Genomic DNA, 17620 nt, shown 5'->3' with positions numbered 1-17620 from the left:
TATATCCTTTATGCAAATGGTTTTAGATTTAAATATTTGTGACTAGTGTGCTAGTTGGCATCCTTCAGTCTCAGAAGACTATGGTGTCACGCTCTGAATGGTGGTTCTGGAACAGTGTCCAGTGCGCGAAGCCTGGGTAAAGTAGGTATGGAGGATAGGCTGTTACCCATGCAGCAAATCCCCCCTCTCCACGTCGCTGAAATGGTCCAATGGAAAGGCAGAGGCCAATACGGTTGGTTCCAGCGGTGTCGTAGGAGTTGCCAGAACGTGACTGTGTTCAGCCATGAACTGCCTCAGGGACTGCGGCTCTGGATTTTGCCTCGAGGTTGACTCCTGAAGCCTTTTCCATAACTGGATGTAGCCACAAGGCAGTGGAGATTTGGGATCAGAGTTTTCCTTCTCTCAGATGAGCTGCCTTCCCAGGCTGACGAGTCCCATCTACCCAGTGGCTGTTTAGTCACCTCTTACGACAAGTACAGTCAAACTGAGGGCCTATTCTTATCCCCAGCCCCCAGTGTGCTAGTTAGCATGCAGACATTTTATATTATGTTAGGAGTAACCAACAAAAAAAAAACAACAACCCTGAAACCATTCTGCAATAGAATTCTGTAACAACAGCAGGAACCAAACTTTCCATGTCTCTGTGACACTGAAGCTCTTTTCAAAAAACACACTTAGGGCACAATCCTAACCAACTTTCCAGCACTGAAGTAAAAGCAAAAGTAAAAGTAAAAGGGGACAAACATTCCCTTACCTTGAGGAGGCCTCCATGATTGCCACCCAACTGCAGGATGTAGCACATGCCCCACTGGCACAGCCATGTCAGTGCTGGAAAGTTGGTTAGGATTGGTGCCTTAATGTACATATTATTTATTTGATTTATATCCATCTATCCCATGGATTCAGAGCAACTGAGGGCCCAATCCTATCCAATTTTCCAGTGCCGGTGCAGCTGTGGCAATGGGGCATGTACTGTATCTTATGGTGGGGCAGCAATCACAGAGGCCTCCTTAAGGTATGGGAACACTTGTTCCCTTACATTGGGGCACCGTAGCTGCACTGGTGCTGAAAAATTGGATAGGATTGGGCCCTTAGTGTGCATTCTTCTAAAGGTTAATAGCCTGGTCTGTTAGGGACTCACAATCTAAATAAATACAAAATAAATACAAAATTTTGAGGTGCCTTTCTTACAGGGTCAGATCTACAGGTGAAGAAGGACCCACTGCTGCCACTTCCTCTCACCACCACTACCTGGCATCCTATGGTGATGCCCATGGGGATACTTTCTGGGCAACTGTGGGGTTCACTGGTAGCAGTGAACTGTTTTCTTCCACCACAGCTTTTTTATAATTCCCAGACTCTCCATCCCCTGTGTTGGGGGCTGAGGCATCTGGAATTGTACCAGGGAATGAAAGAGCACAGCCCTCTGGTACTGCAAATCCTGATACTGCCTCCTAAGTTGCCCATCGGGCTTACGGGGGGGGGGGCAGAGCCTGTTCCTTGTCCTGCCCCATTTTACAAGTCCTGCTTCTGCTACATGCAACCATCAAGGACCAGGCTTGGGGACCAATGGAAACGCTTCCAAGAAGGAGCAGATGGCAATAATAGACATTAGTCTACTGTTGGTTCCTGGGCACCACGGGGTGGGCGAGCTCTCATAAGACAGACAACAAAAAAATTTGATATTTTTTTCCCATCTCCAAGTTGAATTTAAAACCATGTACCAACTAGAAAGGCCATTTGTATTAGAAACAGTTCTGTTCTGCTTTTCCTCCTCTGTAAGGAACATTCGTGGCACATCCCAGGCTAAAAGGCTTTCTCATGCCATGTGTTTGCAAGGCAAACAGTGGGAATATTATACAGTGGGAATGATTGCCTAAGGTGTCAAACATAAGCAAGAGTGAACACTGCAGTTACATGAAACAGAAAAAGTTGAATGCCCTATAAATGGGATTTCATTAGGGGCCTAATTCATTTGCAAAGAAAATTAAAATGGGAATATATATAACAAGAGAATTGCAAACCTTGAAGGTATATCAAGGATAATTGATTCTGACACATACCCAGTTCCTAAACCAACAGAAATCACAGCACATAATTTTAAATAATTGCTAGCCCTGTGACTGCTTGGATGCATTCTTAGTCTTTTTTTTTAATTTAATTTTGGCACTCCTATGGAAGTTATTTTGACAGTGCCTATCTTGTATTTCCACTGCTTCTATGTATATTGCTAGACTGGTCTACCCAGTTTCCTTTTCCAGCTACTCTTGGACTTGGCAGCTTCCCTGCTGCTACTATTTTGCAGTTATTTTCCCCAGTCCCAGTTGGAAAAGGTACAGCTATGGTTGTTTCCACGATGGAAGTACCTGTCATTGCTATGGCAGGAGCTGCACAGGCCTTTCCAAAAAACAGAGCTTTGTTTGGAATCTTCTAACAGTCCAATATCCCTATGCATAGATGGGCTTAGATGTCCACATGGACAAAAACCAACGGAGTTCCACCTACAATTTTTTCAGATAATTGTGGACCACAATTTCTAAAAGTATAAATTTGAACTATTAATGCATGCCAAGTTAACACTTTGGGCTAACTCTCAGTTAAAAATAGAGAGGAAATCTTCTTTGTGGAAGAATTGAATGGATAGAGCTTTTAATTGGATCAATTAGTTCTCTCTTTGATTAGGTTGAAGGGTAAATATGATTTACCTGTATTAGATAAATGGCAATATCTATAATGTGTGTTAGTGACTAAATTTGGACCAGCTGCATTATCAGCTTCTCAATTACCTGCAATTCTAGTAGAAGTACTGTACTTACTGAATTTATTGAGAAAAAGCAGCCTATGATTACAGTATACCGTATACAGTATAAGTACCTAATGTTGCTTAATAAATATGACATTTATAGTCTTAGAGAAGCATGGAACAAAGAACTGGAATGTCCTGTTTTACATACTGTAATCAATGGAAAACAGTGTGAGCTACTATCACTATAATATAGTATATGGACCTGAAACTGCAACTGATTCAGCAAAAAATTCTCTTTAGTGTTATTCAGGATTGACAGAGACCACTGAAACCAATGTAAGTTCAAGGCTTTTATTGTGAGGAATGGAACCTGGACCAAAATGACAACACCTTTGTTCCAAATACCCCGATTGAGTGAGGACCTGAGGCAGGCACTAGGCAGGCAGGAGGCAGCAGGACTTGAGGCAAAAGGCTGGGTGGTTGCTCCCTGGTTCTCAGAGGCTCTTCCAGGGGCTCCTTGCCTGCAGCTCTCTCCTCAGCTCTTCTGTAGCTCCGCTCTGCAGCTTGGTCTCTTCCCCAGCTCGCTCCTTCCTGCAGCTCCTTCTCTCATCAGCTTCCCTGGTGGTCCCCTTCCTCTGTAGAGCTCGCTCTCCAAAGCTCCTCACAGCAGTTCTTCCCTGGTGGTCTAACCAGGTCCTCACAGCAGCTCTTCCCTGGTGGTCTAAACAGGTGGCGTTCGACACGGTCCCTCACCAAAAGCTACTGAAAAAACTCCACAGTCAGGGAATTAGAGGACAGGTCCTCTCATGGATTGAGAACTGGTTGAAGGCCAGGAAACAGAGAGTGGGTGTCAATGGGCAATTTTCACAATGGAGAGAAGTGAAAAGCGGTGTGCCCCAAGGATCTGTCCTAGGACCGGTGCTTTTCAACCTCTTCATAAATGACCTGGAGACAGGGTTGAGCAGTGAGGTTGCAAAGTTTGCAGACGACACCAAACTTTTCCGAGTGGTGAAGACCAGAAGTGATTGTGAGGAGCTCCAGAACTGGCAGAATGGGCAACAAAATGGCAGATGCGCTTCAGTGTCAGTAAGTGTAAAGTCATGCACACTGGGGCAAAAAATCAAAACTTTAGATATAGGCTAATGGGTTCTGAGCTGTCTCTGACAGATCAGGAGAGAGATCTTGGGATGGTGGTGGACAGGTCGATGAAAGTGTCGACCCAATGTGCGGTGGCAGTGAAGAAGGCCAATTCTATGCTTGGGATCATTATCCTGCACATGCCTGATCTTGTCTGATCTTGGAAGCTAAGTGGGGTCAGGCCTGGTTAGTACTTGGATGGGAGACTACCTGGGAATACTGGGTGTTGTAGGCTTATACCATAGTCTTTTGAGACTGAAGGTTGCCAACCATTTTTTGAGAACAAAATGGCTAATATTATAATGCCGTTGTACAAATCTATGGTAAGGCCACACCTGGAGTATTGTGTCCAGTTCTGGTCGCCGCATCTCAAAAAAGACATAGTGGAAATGGAAAAGGTGCAAAAGAGAGCGACTAAGATGATTACGGGGCTGGGGCACCTTCCTTATGAGGAAAGGCTACGGCGTTTGGGCCTCTTCAGCCTAGAAAAGAGACGCCTGAGGGGGGACATGACTGAGACATACAGAATTATGCAGAGGATGGACAGAGTGGATAGGGAGATGCTCTTTACACTCTCACATAACACCAGAACCAGGGGACATCCACTAAAATTGAGTGTTGGGAGAATTAGAACAGACAAAAGAAAATATTTCTTTACTCAGCGTGTGGTTGGTCTGTGGAACTCTTTGCCACAGGATGTGGTGATGGCATCTGGCCTGGACGCCTTTAAAAGGGGATTGGACAAGTTTCTGGAGGAACAATCCATTACGGGGTACAAGCCATGATGTGTATGCGCAACCTCCTGATTTTAGAAATGGGTTATGTCAGAATGCCAGATGCAAGGGAGGGCACCAGGATGAGGTCTCTTGTTATCTGGTGTGCTCCCTGGAGCATTTGGTGGGCCGCTGTGAGATACAGGAAGCTGGACTAGATGGGCCTATGGCCTGATCCAGTGGGGCTGTTCTTATGTTCTTATGTTCTTAACCCCCTCTCTGCTTGTGCAGCCCCTTTTATAGGCCTCTGCACACAGCAGCCTCTACCTCCCCTTTGCTGGTACTGCAGCCTCCTCTCCTGCAGCAGTTTTCCCTCGGGTCCTCCTCAGACAAACTCAAGTTTTACACATAACATTAGCATCTACTGGACACCAAAATGCCTCTATAGCAAGGAGCTTGCCAAGGAATCCAACTGTTAGCACTGTGGCAAATATGAAGCATCATTTAGGCATATGTTATGGCCTTCTATAGTGATACAATCCTTTTGGATGAAGGTTGTATTAATTGTATTAATACAGTTAGATTAGTTGTATTAATCACTTATTAAAACAATGGTGTTTAGTTGTGGATATGTAAATTCTTTTGAATTACCTAACTCAGGGGTTCCCAAACTGTGGGTCGGGACCCAATGGTGGGTTGTGGTCTGATTTTTGGTGGGTCACCAAAGAGTGATGAGAAGATCAGATAACTAATTAGCCAAGCACAGTTGCAAACGTGCCATAAGGCACATTCGCAGACTCACCGCTGGGCTCCCACCCATGCTAGCCCAGCGCCGAGCAGTGCTGGGATAGCGCCAAGCAGTCGCCCAGATCCCGCGTCTTGGCAGTCTCTGTAGCTGTGCCAACGGACATGCAATGCATCCTGTGGTGGGGGGACAGTCATGGAGGCCTCCTCAAGGTCAGGGAATGTTTTTTCCCTTACCTAATGGCTGCATTGATGCTGGAAAGTTGAATAGGACCAGGCCATTAGTTTTGTCATATTTTTTTGATTTATAAGTATGTAGGCAGAACATAACTGGGAGCAAACTATACAGTGCCAGCACCAGGTTGCTGGGGGTCCCGAAGCAAATCTCTGCAGTTTGGGCACTGCCACTGAGGGTTCAGGAGTTGACCCAGCCAGTTTGGCCCTCTGATAGGTGTGGCTCCTCAGCCAGTGCCTTATCAGGTTGTCCCTTGGCGCCACCCCTCCATGTACAGCAAATCCCTAAAGAGCAATTTAGGCAGCGCCTGAAAAAGTTGCACCCAGTTTCCAGCCAAGTCCAGCTACAGCCTGTCTGTTCTCTTCTTGACTCCAGTCATTTAACAGTCTTCTGCTACTGCTTTCCCTCTCTTTCTAAGGCTTGATTCATACAGCACATGCTCATGGGGAAAGTCCTTATCTACATCAGCTTTCCAGATGTACCTGGTTGCGTTTATCACATGCACTGGCCCCCTTGTTTGTAATAATAGCATGCTGGAGATTAGTGGCCCATGTTGTTATATTGTTGATATGCTAGCCTTCCAGGTATATGCCTTCCAGCACATTGATAAATTGCATTTAAATATAACCGGGTTAAGCTGACATGGGCAGAACCTTTTCTGATGGCCCATGTCCCTGTACAAAGAAGGCCTTTCACACACACTTCCCACAGAGCACTTGCCCTTGCAGGCCAAATGCCCATTCAGGGGACAACCTACAGCTTATTAAGAAATATTCACATTCTTTTCTGTCAGTCCCAGTTATGCAGTAATCAAACCAGACAAACTCACAATGATATATGAACAAGCCTGGGCAGTTCTTTCTTATGGCAACTCCCTTGATTTTCAGGCACCCAATTCCAATATGAACAATGTGACAGAGTGGCTCCACAGAAGGGTGTGAGCCACCCATTCTTGAAGCAGAAAGGTTCTCTGCTGCTACTGTCACCTGCCCCCCCCACTGCCCCACAAGACAGGGCCCACAGGGACTCTTACCAGATTTGCGAGGCAACAGTGGCACCAGAGGACCTTCTTCCTCTTCCTCCTCTTGGAGGATAGCCTGGGTGTCTGTCTCCTGATGGACTAGGCCAGGGCATGAATTATAAAATGGCACTAAGGAGGAAAGAGGATGATCTGCTGCTGCTGCTGCTCCCCACCATTATTCAGACGGGTGAGAGTCCTCTTTCTCTGCTGTAGCCGTGGGTGGCAACATGAAGCAGGACTTGTGTGACACCCATCCATCTGCTGCTTGATTCCTTCCCAGGAACTATGGTGAGGAGGTGGAGTTGGCACACACACTGACATTTTTCAAAGCATGGGAGTGGCAACACCATTAGGGACCCTGCACAAGGTTTTTGGCCCAGGGTCTCCAAACCTGGAATTGTGGCACTGTCAGTGCAGCAGGGCCATGCCTTGATTGCAACCAACTTTAATATCACCAACAATGGGCAAGCTGCCCTGTTTGCCTGAGCTCTCTCTTCTTCAAGTCATCTGTTCAAGCTGGCACCTTTGAAAGGGCAATCCCCAGTTCTGGTGATATGAGGGTCGTGTTTTTCTCCACCTGTCAGGAGACCCTGATCAGTGCTGCAGACTGATCTGAACAACTGCCAGCATATATATATATATACTTTCTAAGGGTCAGTCAGTGTTCACGCTGCCTTTATTCCAGCAGTGCTTGCTGCAACTTCAGTTCTTTATTTCTGCACTGTCTCTCCTCAGTCAGGGCTGCAATCCTCAACCACTGTGAATTGGTGGTGTGGGGCAGTCTCGAAAGCTTGCTCTGTATGTTGTGGCGTTTTCATTGATCCTGACATGAAGGCGCTATATGAACGTGCTTCCTTCCCTCTTGCTTTTAATTCCTGAAGTGCGTTTCATAAGAACATAAGAAGAGCTTCGCTGGATCAGGCCAAAGGCTCATCTAGTCCAGCTTTCTGTATCAAGGTGGCCCATCAGATGCCTCAGGGAGTGCATGAAATGACAAGAGACCTGCATCCTGGTGCCCTCCCTAGCATTTGGCATGGACTGTGATGGACTTTTCCTCCAGTAATTTGTCCAATCCACTTTTATAAAGGCCTCCTGGCCAGATGCCATCACCACATCCTGTGGCAAGGGGTTCCACAGACTAAGCACATACTGGGTGAAGAAATATTTAATAATTTGTTGTGTGAACGTAAGAACGCAAGAACAGCCCCGCTGGATCAGACCAGAGCCAACCAGTCCAGCTTCCTGTATCTCACAGTGGCCCACCAGATGCCTCAGGGAGCACACAAGATGACAAGAGACCTGCATCCTGTTGCCAATCCCTTACATCTGGCATTCTGAGAAAGACTACTTCCAAAATCAGGAGGTTGCACATACTGATCCATGTGACGGACTTTTCCTCCAGAAATCGGTCCAATCCCTTTTTATAAAGGCATCCAGGCCAGATGCCAGCACCACACCCTGTGGCCAGGAGTTCCACAGACTAATCACACACTGGGTAAAGAAAGGAGTTCAGTGGCTGTGGCATCCAGGCCAGAAGCCATCACTGCATTCTGTGGCCAGGAGTTCCACAGACTGAGTGCTCGCTGGGTAAAGAAAAGAGCTCAGTGGCTGCCTGGGGCCTTTCACCTTCTGAAGCCAGAGCGGGCTCTGTGTGTGTCACACAGCCCAGCCCCGCTGTGCGGCTGCGATCCTGCGCAGACTTTCCTGGGAACACTACGGGGACCCCCTCCTTCGCACGTCCCCCTGCCTGAGGGAGGCGGGGAATGCCGCCTGGAGAGGGCAGCAGAGAGCAGCGTCACGTGGGCCGGAGGAGCCCGGCCTCTCTGTGGGCAGCCGCCGGGGAAGCGTCTCCGCCGCCACCACGCCTAGCGAAGGAGGAGGCTGAGAGTGGCAGGCGGCGGCCGGGCGATGGAGGCGCTGTGAGGGGGCAAGAAGGAGCGCGGTCTGCGGCGGCCTCTCCCTCAGGATGTCGCGCGCGGTGCTGCAGCCCAGCCAGCAGAAGCTGGCCGAGAAGCTGACCATTCTCAACGACCGCGGCGTGGGCATGCTCACGCGCCTCTACAACATCAAGAAGGTGCGCGCGCCCGGCGGCGGGAGGGGGGAGCGGCCGTTGGGGCGACCGTTGCTGGGGGGGCGACCGTTGGGGGGCGCCTCCTCCTCCCCCCCGCAGTCGCATCGCGTCCGGCCTGGCTGCCCCCGCGCGGCCTAACTGGCTCTCCTCCCTCCTCAGCGCTCATTTCCCGGCCAGCCCCTGAGGCGGAGGCGGCGGCGTCGTCCCCCTCGCCCCCGCCTCTCAGAGCCCAAGCCCCTCCAGGTCTACTCAGAAGTAAGCCCCACTGGAACCAATGGGGCTTACTCCCAGGAAAGCGTGGCTGGGTCTAGCCTGAGTCAGCGGCCCTGCTGGGTGTGGGGCCTGCGCGGCCCTGGAGCGGAGGCAGAGAACCAGCCCCCGTGTTTGGCTGCCTGACCACCACGTCTGCCCAGCGTTGCGTCTACGCAACACCGAGACGGAGTGTGTGCAGCTGTGGGGCCGGGCGGGCACGGGTTAAGACTGCAGTGCATCCCACGTATACCTGCGAGGAAGCCCCATTGGTTAGAGTGGGACTTACTTCTGAGTAGACCTGCATAGGATCGGGCTCTAAAAGCGCTTTGCATAGAGACCTACCAGGACAGTGGGCTGGGAGGGGGCAAGAGAAGAGAAGGTGCTGCCCATCTGTGTTGGTCCATCTGGGCGCCCCATGGAAAGGGAGGGGGGAGAAAGGAAGAGAGGACCCCCCATTCCCCAAGTCTCCAGAAGATGGGTTGAGCAGAAGAAGGTGGCTGCTTCCCATATGAAATCCGTAATTAAAAATGTCTTCCATGGATGTATCAAAATAAGGAAGGATCTCCTACAGGATTTATGAAGTCTGCAGGTTTTCTTATCCACACCTCACTTGTGAGTCATGCAGAAAGGGGGGGCAGATATTAACCTTCTCTTGTTCCCCGAAATAATTTTTTTTAAAAAGCTCTTATAATTTAAAGTATTCGGCTACCATTATTGTTTAGGAAGGTTATAGGGGTTCTCCCCCTCTTCTGCTCATTGAACATTTGTTCTGCAGGATTAAATGGCAGCTGTTCTCTGGGATTGTGCCTGTTATTAGTAGTTGAGATTTTTAAAAAAGGATATTTTCCACAGATTCTTGACAGGTTATATGCTTCAGACAGTAGTTGGAGAGCATGTGGTGTTCATTTGACCGCTAGCCCACAGCATAAATGAGTGACAAAAATCAGTGTTTTTCCTCTACAACCCCAACAATATAGCATTCTGAGAGATTTTGACCACAGACTGCTGACATGGAATTGAAAAGCCAGTAACTGTGGAGGCTTTTTTGTCACTGTGATTTCATCTGCTGCATTAATATGCACGTAGGCCCTAAAATATAGAAATTACCAATGTGTCTTTACTGTAATTGAAATGTTGTTGTAGGTTTTTAAAAAGAATTCCCTTAAACATGTCATATGTGTGCCCTGTCCTACACATACACACTCAAAATCAGTGAGACTTGCTTTCAGTAAGAACGTGCTTAGAATCACAGGTATATTTTTGTTGTTTTTTGATAGTAGGATTTCTGATTCTTTGGAGTTGGAGGTCCCTAGGTAGTTTATCATTGCATTATGTTAGCTCTGTGTGTGCTTTTATGGTCAGTCTTGGACTTCTGAAGCTATGTAAGTCTACCATGGCTTAATCAAAAGTCTTCATATCTTCAAAAGCACAGGTGTGCAGAAGGTAAACCACTTGGCAATTTCTAGTGTACCACCTAGTGCCTGTTGGCTTCTGGGGTTTTGCAAATATTGTTGCACTAGGTGAACCTTGATTTGATCCAACCAAGCACTTAATGTGTTAAGCAAGAGTGCATATGACACAGGTTAGTTGGACCTTCACTTTGAAGAGATTCTTTGCATGAATTCTTGCTTTTGGGTTTGAAACACATTAAGACCACAGGGATATTGGATTGTTTTTAAAGGTGGAACATGCAAGACTAAAATTAGCCCATCCTAATGAAGATGCAACATGGTGTGTGTGAGTGAGAAATCTTTGGAAAGAGTGAATGTACCATTATGTAAAGATTCATATTAAAGGTACTTTTGATAACATATTGATGATCTCTTGGAAATGCTTCTGTACAGGCTGTAAGTATGGGAGGTCATATGTGGCACTAAGAATCCCCACCAGCTGGCCAAGCATTGTGTTTTAATAAAAATGACCTTTTTAAAAAAGTAAGGCAGTGTGCCACAAATTTATTATCCAAGTTATGTGTTTTAAATTTATTATCCCAGTTGTGATGAACAAAATCTGCCAAAATACCTGAACCCAGAAAATGCAGCTTATTTACAAACTTGGGTTAGAACAAACCAGAATTTGATGTATTCAGACATTACAGCAGTTACTACAAGTTGAACATCCCTTATCCGAAATGCTTGGAACCAGAAGTGTTTTGGATTTCAGATTTTGGAAATTTGTGGTGCACTTTTGTGGTACATGCTTCTCTCAGAATAAAGTTCCACCAACATCCACAAGACTTACTGCCAAGATGTAGCACCTAGACCTCTGCTTTTCACTGTTCACCCTTGCGACTGCATTCATGTGAAGCCTTCTGCCTCTTCCTTCATTACATCAGTGCCATGTCCCAAGCTGCTGTTTTGCTCAGCCGAGTGCAGGAAAGCATGTTCTACTCTGTTTGGGGCATTGAGGTGGGACCAACCCTCATGGGATGGTAAAGTTTTGGATTTTGGCGCATTTTGATATCGGATAAGTTAGGATGTTTGAAAAAAATTTTTTGCAGATTTTGTGATTTGAAAGGCAGAAAGTGGAGTTAGATGTTTTTATTCCAAGTTCTCATTCTTATTAATTTTAAACACTTTTAAAGTGTACTAGGTAGGTGATATAGTGTCACCTACACTAGGTATTATGTCTAACTAGAAAAGTAATCTATTTTAGTTTTTGGAAAATATCTTAAACACCAAAATGCGATCTGTTGTGTTTTATTCAGATATTTTAGACACAAAATATGTTGGTTTTTATGTGTTTTTAACAAAAATGAAAAACACCTTAATGGAGAAGGGATACTCAGCCTGTAATTTGTTTTAAACTGAGACTGAAAGTTTAAAACTTTCCTCCTTTTGCTTATGAAGGGAAATGAGGAATGCAAAAGCCCAAGGCTTCTGAATATTGCACGGAACCATGATTAAACTGTGAAGGCATACAACATTTCATCCAGACTGAAAAGTGGCAGGACTGGACACAGTTCACTTTATACAAATTCTGGGGTTGATTTTGGAGTTAGTGCTGATTGCAATTTCTTATCTGGATTTTTATGCAGAATTTCATCACTGTGGAGGACCATTGCTGAAAGTAGTGAGTTTTCAGTGAGTCTTGCTGATGTAGTTTGGTTGGTGGAGAAGAAAGAATGGCACACATGGGATTCTAAACAGTGCAGTCTGTTATTTCTTGTGCTTTAGCAAGGCCCTTGCTAAAACAGGAAAATGTCTGAAGGCAAGAGGAAGCATGAAGTTCTTAAGGAATTTTTGCTGTTGTTGCTTTTCCTCAGTAAGTTTCCTGTAAGGAGAAAGTATGTATCTCTGCTGTTAGTTTAGGTTGTTTAAATTAATAGGCAGAAGGCTCTGATAATAATCATAAGGAACAGGTCAATCAATCACTAGTAGTTCTGTTTTCTTCTATGCCCTACCTCTGGTTCAGCAGCAGTATGAATACTGCACCAGTTTTTAGGGGAGCAATAGTGGGAGAGGGATACACCTTCAGTTCTTGCTTGTGGGATTCCCAAAGGCAGCTAGTGGGCCACTGTGGCAATCAGGGTAATGGACTAGATAGACCTTTGGTATAATGCTTCAGCTCTTGCTTATGTTCTTATTTTTAGTGTGTGGTATTGCGGTTGGATGAATTGGTTAAGATTTTCTTTTTAAGAGGAAGTAGTAGCAGCTAATCAGTAGCAGTTAACAGTTGACTCATTCTGCTAAACTGAAAGTACAGTACTTTCAAGTTGCAGTGGTTTTGATGTGAGAGTTTAACTTTCCATTAAAAATTATGTGATTAAAAAGTGGCTGGATTTATATTACAAACTCATACCTATGTTATAGGTCTCTGGTGTTACCTCTTGATCTAAAATAAGAGTGTTCTTTCTCTTTTCCCCCTCCCCTTTTCAGTTCCTGACTAAAGTAGTTTCTGGTTTTCATATTAGCTAAAACAATAGTGTGGTAGGAATTTGGTAGGTGTCTGCAGTGTTTGTTATCTAATGTTTTCTTTTTAGTCAGTATGAGCTAAGGGATCAGTAAACTGCAATACAGAGTAGAGAGCTGACTAGATAAGACCGACCCTTCTCTTACATAACACTCCTCATACGAATCACCAAGAGACTTCATCATGAAATGGCAGTTGCAGGACTAATTGCTGTTGTCTCTCTCATTCTTAGTGGTTAGATTATTGTAACGTGCTCTATGTGGGGCTGCCCTTGAAGACGGTTCGGAAACTGCAACTAGTGCAGAATGCAGGGGCCCGCATAGTTACTGGAGGTAAGTGGTTTGACTCTGTCAGTCCATTTCTCCAGCAGCTGCATTGGCTGCCCATTCGTTTCCGGGCCCAATTCAAGTTGCTGGTTTTGACCTTTAAGCCCTATACTGCCTGGGCCAGGGTATCTTAGAGATTGCCTACTCCCGTACAATCCGGCTCGTCCTCTCAGGTCATCAGAGAAGGCCTTTTTACAAGTGCCGCTGCCTAGGGAGGTACGTGGGGTGGCAGCAAGAAATAGGACCTTCTCAGTAGTGGCACCAACACTATGGAATTCCCTTCCCCTTGACTTAAGAATGGCTCCCTCTCTTGAGACTTTTCGGTGAGGCCTGAAGACCTTTCTGTTTAAACAAGCCTTCTGAGTTCTCAGCCTTTTTAATATCTTATCAATATCTTATAATATTTTTTAAATACTTGGTTACAGGCCTGATTCTTTTATGATTTGCTGCTCTATGCTCTTTTTACCTGACTACTTTTTATCTGACTACTGTTTTTATGATATGTGCTAATATGCTTTTATCTGTTTTTAAATTATGTTTTTAATCTGTTTCAACCTGTTGTAAGCCGCCTTGAGTCCCTTTGGGGAGAAAAGCGGGGTAAAAATAAAATTATTATTATTATTATTCTATATAAGAAGTAGTGGTTTGTGTAGGTTTCATTTGAGATCCTCTGAGAAGAGACCAACAAAAAAATTCTTCCCTTCCAAAAAAGCTTTATCTAAAAAGCTAATCAGTCTTATCCTATGCAATCAGTGGGTGTAAGCATGCCATCAGTGTCACAGCTGTCTGGTGAATTTTGAACAGTAGCATCTGGATAGGGAGCAGAAAACTATCATTAGTATATTTCATCTTCTGTAATGTCTGTAGGTCAACAAAATATGAAATGGCTAGTACAGTAAGGTTCATTGTTTTGAAATATAGGGATCAGGTGGAATTTCTTATGTACCTTTTGGGTGGCTTCATTCTTGGGAAGACGGTTTCTGTGAAGTTATCTTACTCAACAATGTCTTTAGATATTGGAAGCTTGGTCTTGAATATGAGGGAAGGGATGGCATCGTGGTATTTTTATTTCAGAAAATTGCAGCCAGATAACCTAATCACAGGTAGATATGTACTTTTGAAAAAGGTAGATAGCATTTTTGCAATTGTCCGGTTTCATGAAGCAGCTCTACTAAAGGAGTCTGACAGCAGTAGTAGATATCAGATTCTACATATATATTTGTTTTTATTGCTAGAGCTTTCTCATTTTTTGAGGTGAGCTGCTTGGACTTTTAAGATTTGCAATCTAAAATGGGATTCACGTGTCACTATTGGTGGCACATTTCTTCAGAGTGGTTTTTGGAGCAAAACCCAAAGAATTTTCTACCATCCACTGACCATTTTCTAAGGGTATTAACCTTTTCAGTTTCAGAAACAGCATACATTGTATAGAAATGTCAATTTCCTTTGGTTTTTTAAGATAGTACTTGTTTATAAGCATATTTGAAGGCAAGTTGTGATTTAATCCTGTTCAAAGCTATTAATGTCCAGCGGAGAGGTGCTAATGTGCCACAGCTTGAACACCAGCCCATGTTCTACTCTGAATGGGATCTTCTACTAAATCCTGTGACTTTCTGTGGAGTCAGGAGACTGTTATGGGGGTTTCCTGGAAAATATAAATCTCCCACATCTGTGTTATTCAATTGTTGGTATAGCAGAAAGAAGTATATTTTTTATAATAAATGCTAAAGCAGTCATGGTAATTTGTCTGTATAGTGTTTGTTTTTCATAGTAACATTCTGAGTTGCTAGATGAAAAGCCTTCCTTCACATCTATTTGTGGTGGGTAAGTCTGTGCTAATAAGACACAAGCTTTATAGACAGCCTTTCAAATAGAACAAAATGAGGCTCTTGTTGCTCTTAATTGGCTAAACTGAGGCAATTACTGTCATCTTCTAAATCTGAGACCCTATTTACAATAGGATTTTATTTTTGACCTCAGTTTGCAAAGGGCTACTTCAGGTGTACCCAGGAGACTACATGTGTCAGAGAGACAAATAATTATCTTTCCTCTGAACTGCAGCAGACATATGTCTTATCACACATTTCTTTTAACATTTTCCCCAACCCATGCATTTTGTAAGTGGCTGTCTAATACTGTGACTGGGTGTGGGAGAAGCAAGTTGCAAACTTCAGTGGAGGTGTGGAGCTGAATGCATGTTGTCCTGGATTGTGGTTAACCAGGTTATCAGTTCCAGGAGCAAATCTTTCTCTTGCAATTTAATCATGCAACTATGGATGGTAAATAAATATATACCTCAATTTCAAAGAGTATTTTTCCAACATATGCTTGAGCATCCTTGCAAATAGATCTAGAAGAAATACTGGTCCACAAAAAAGTTTACTTATGTGCCTTTTTTGTATACCTGTCAGTCATTTGTAGCACATTGAGAGTTTGAAAAGCAAGGGGGGAGGGGAATTCACTGTTTTGTAGTTTACAAAATTTTCTCTGCCTAGTTGCAATTTGTTACTTTCAGATTTGTGACAAGCCTATTCAATAGTTGCCTATTTGAGGAAATTTTGATCACCTGCTATTAAAAATCTCCTGATTTTATTTTTTAAACTCTGAAGGGGACTAGAAGCCATTCTTCTACCAGTAACACCAACCAGAAGCCAGTCTTCTACCCAGTAACACCAACCAGTTCTCACAAAACTTATCTGATCGAAACCACCTTTATAACCTGTATATAACCACCTGTATATAACCACCAACTGCGTCACATGTGGTTATATACAGCAAAAGCTCCAGGTTTTTGTTTTCTTCATAGTTCAGGTCTAATTTGTAATGATTTCTTTGTTATTTCAATGAAGCTTTTGAACCTGTTGGCACCAGTGATGTTAGTCATAATTCATAAAGTCAGTTGTGAACTTGATGTTTGCAGTGTTAGAATCTCTTTTGACATTGCGTGAACTCTTCTTTGCTGCTGCTGTTGAACTCATACATTAGTTTTTATTTCCCAGAAATTTTACTTTTACATGCCTAGCTTGTTGTAGCCTATTCAGGAAATCACATGATATAAGAAGATTGGCCAAAGTGAATAAATTTGATTACTTTTTGATGGCTTTTGATCAATTCCTAGATTTCCGTGCAGCCAAATAGCAAATGAGTCTAGGAAATTCCATTGTTCGTGTAGTGCATCATTGCTGGTACATATTGGAGGAAAAATAGCTTTAATCTGGATTGCGGCATTCAACTTTTAACTTTTTCTTCATTTTATTTTTAAAAAATTATTTTTGCCTGTTGGGAAGCTTGGTCTCTGACTTTGATGGTAGCATTGTTTGAATTTCAAAGATTGGTTGACACTTATACAGGTTCCTTTGGGTCATTTTGGCGGGAATTGTAGGCAATATAAATTAAATACAGTTAAAGACAATTGGATGCCCGTGATACTGTACCTGAGAGATCATGTATCATAGGTGTGAGTCTTTTAAATGAACAAGCCACAGTTCAGTGCACATTTTCATGTAGAAAGTCTTTGGTTTTTTCCCCAAGAATGTCCACTAAAAATAAGATCATAGTTGGCAGGACTGGAAAAACTTCTAACTGGTCGTAGGCTAGACCAGGGGTGCCCAAACCATGGCCCGGGGGCCATTTGCGGCCTTGGGGACCCCCAGTCTGACCCACAGGGAGCCCCCAGCCTACAATGAGCCTCTGGCCCTCCAAAGACTTGCTGGAGTCCACACTGGCCTGACAGCTGCTCTCAGCTTAAGGGCAACTGTTTGACTTCTTGCGCAAGCTGTGGGTCGAGGGCTTCCTCCACTGCTTGCTGTTTCACTTCTGTGAAGCAGCAGTGGCAGCAAAGGAAAGGCTGGCCTTGCTTTGTGCAAGGTCTTTTATAGGCCTTGAGTAATTCCAAGACCTTCATTCATGCCATCTCTGATATGTAAATTTATGTAAATTTATTCAAATTGTAAATGTTTCCTGCCCCCCCCCCCAACGCAGTGTCAGAGAGATAACATGGTCCTCCTGGCAAGGTGTTTGGACACCCCTGGCCTAGACAATAGTGCACTTGGATGGACCAGTGATTTGATTTAGTGAAAGGCAACTTTCTGTGTTCATGATAATTGAGGGCATTTAACTGTGAGTTTGCTATCTTAAGTTTTAGCAAGTGCATAGGGAAGGAGAATAACCTAAAGCTGGATAGGGAGGTAGCAGTAGGCTCTTAACAAAAGGGTGTTTGAGGGGGGGGGGTTTGAAATTACAGTTCCCTTCTTTACTAAAATAGTTATTGCAGGTGTCAGCTATTGAAGGTAGTTGTGAGAGTAGTTTTTTGGAGCGTTCTACTGTTGAAGTAGCTTGAAGCACAAGGTCATACTGGTGTTTCTGAGCAATACATAACATAAAAGATCATGAATGCATTTTAGAAAAAAAAAGTAGTGCTCCATTTTATGTCCATTCTATGTTTCTCTAGTAGTACCTGAAGC

The 17620-nt window shown here is 44.3% G+C and overlaps 1 protein-coding gene across 2 annotated transcripts in view; it reads left to right on the top strand.

Moving 5' to 3' along the window:
* Nucleotides 1–8539: 8539 nt before the first annotated feature.
* The window catches only part of NCKAP1 (NCK associated protein 1), a 72427-nt gene continuing 63346 nt past the window's right edge, over nt 8540–17620 (top strand). For both annotated transcript variants that reach the window (XM_066619869.1, XM_066619036.1), the window contains exon 1: nt 8540–8670. In XM_066619869.1, the coding sequence (XP_066475966.1) occupies nt 8563–8670 (108 nt within the window). In that variant the 5' untranslated portion in view covers nt 8540–8562. The remainder of the gene's footprint in view (nt 8671–17620) is intronic.

The sequence above is a fragment of the Tiliqua scincoides genome, chromosome 1, assembly GCF_035046505.1.
Source record: "Tiliqua scincoides isolate rTilSci1 chromosome 1, rTilSci1.hap2, whole genome shotgun sequence".
Classification (NCBI taxonomy): Eukaryota; Metazoa; Chordata; class Lepidosauria; order Squamata; family Scincidae; genus Tiliqua; species Tiliqua scincoides.
This window is presented reverse-complemented; position numbering and strand designations above follow the sequence as displayed.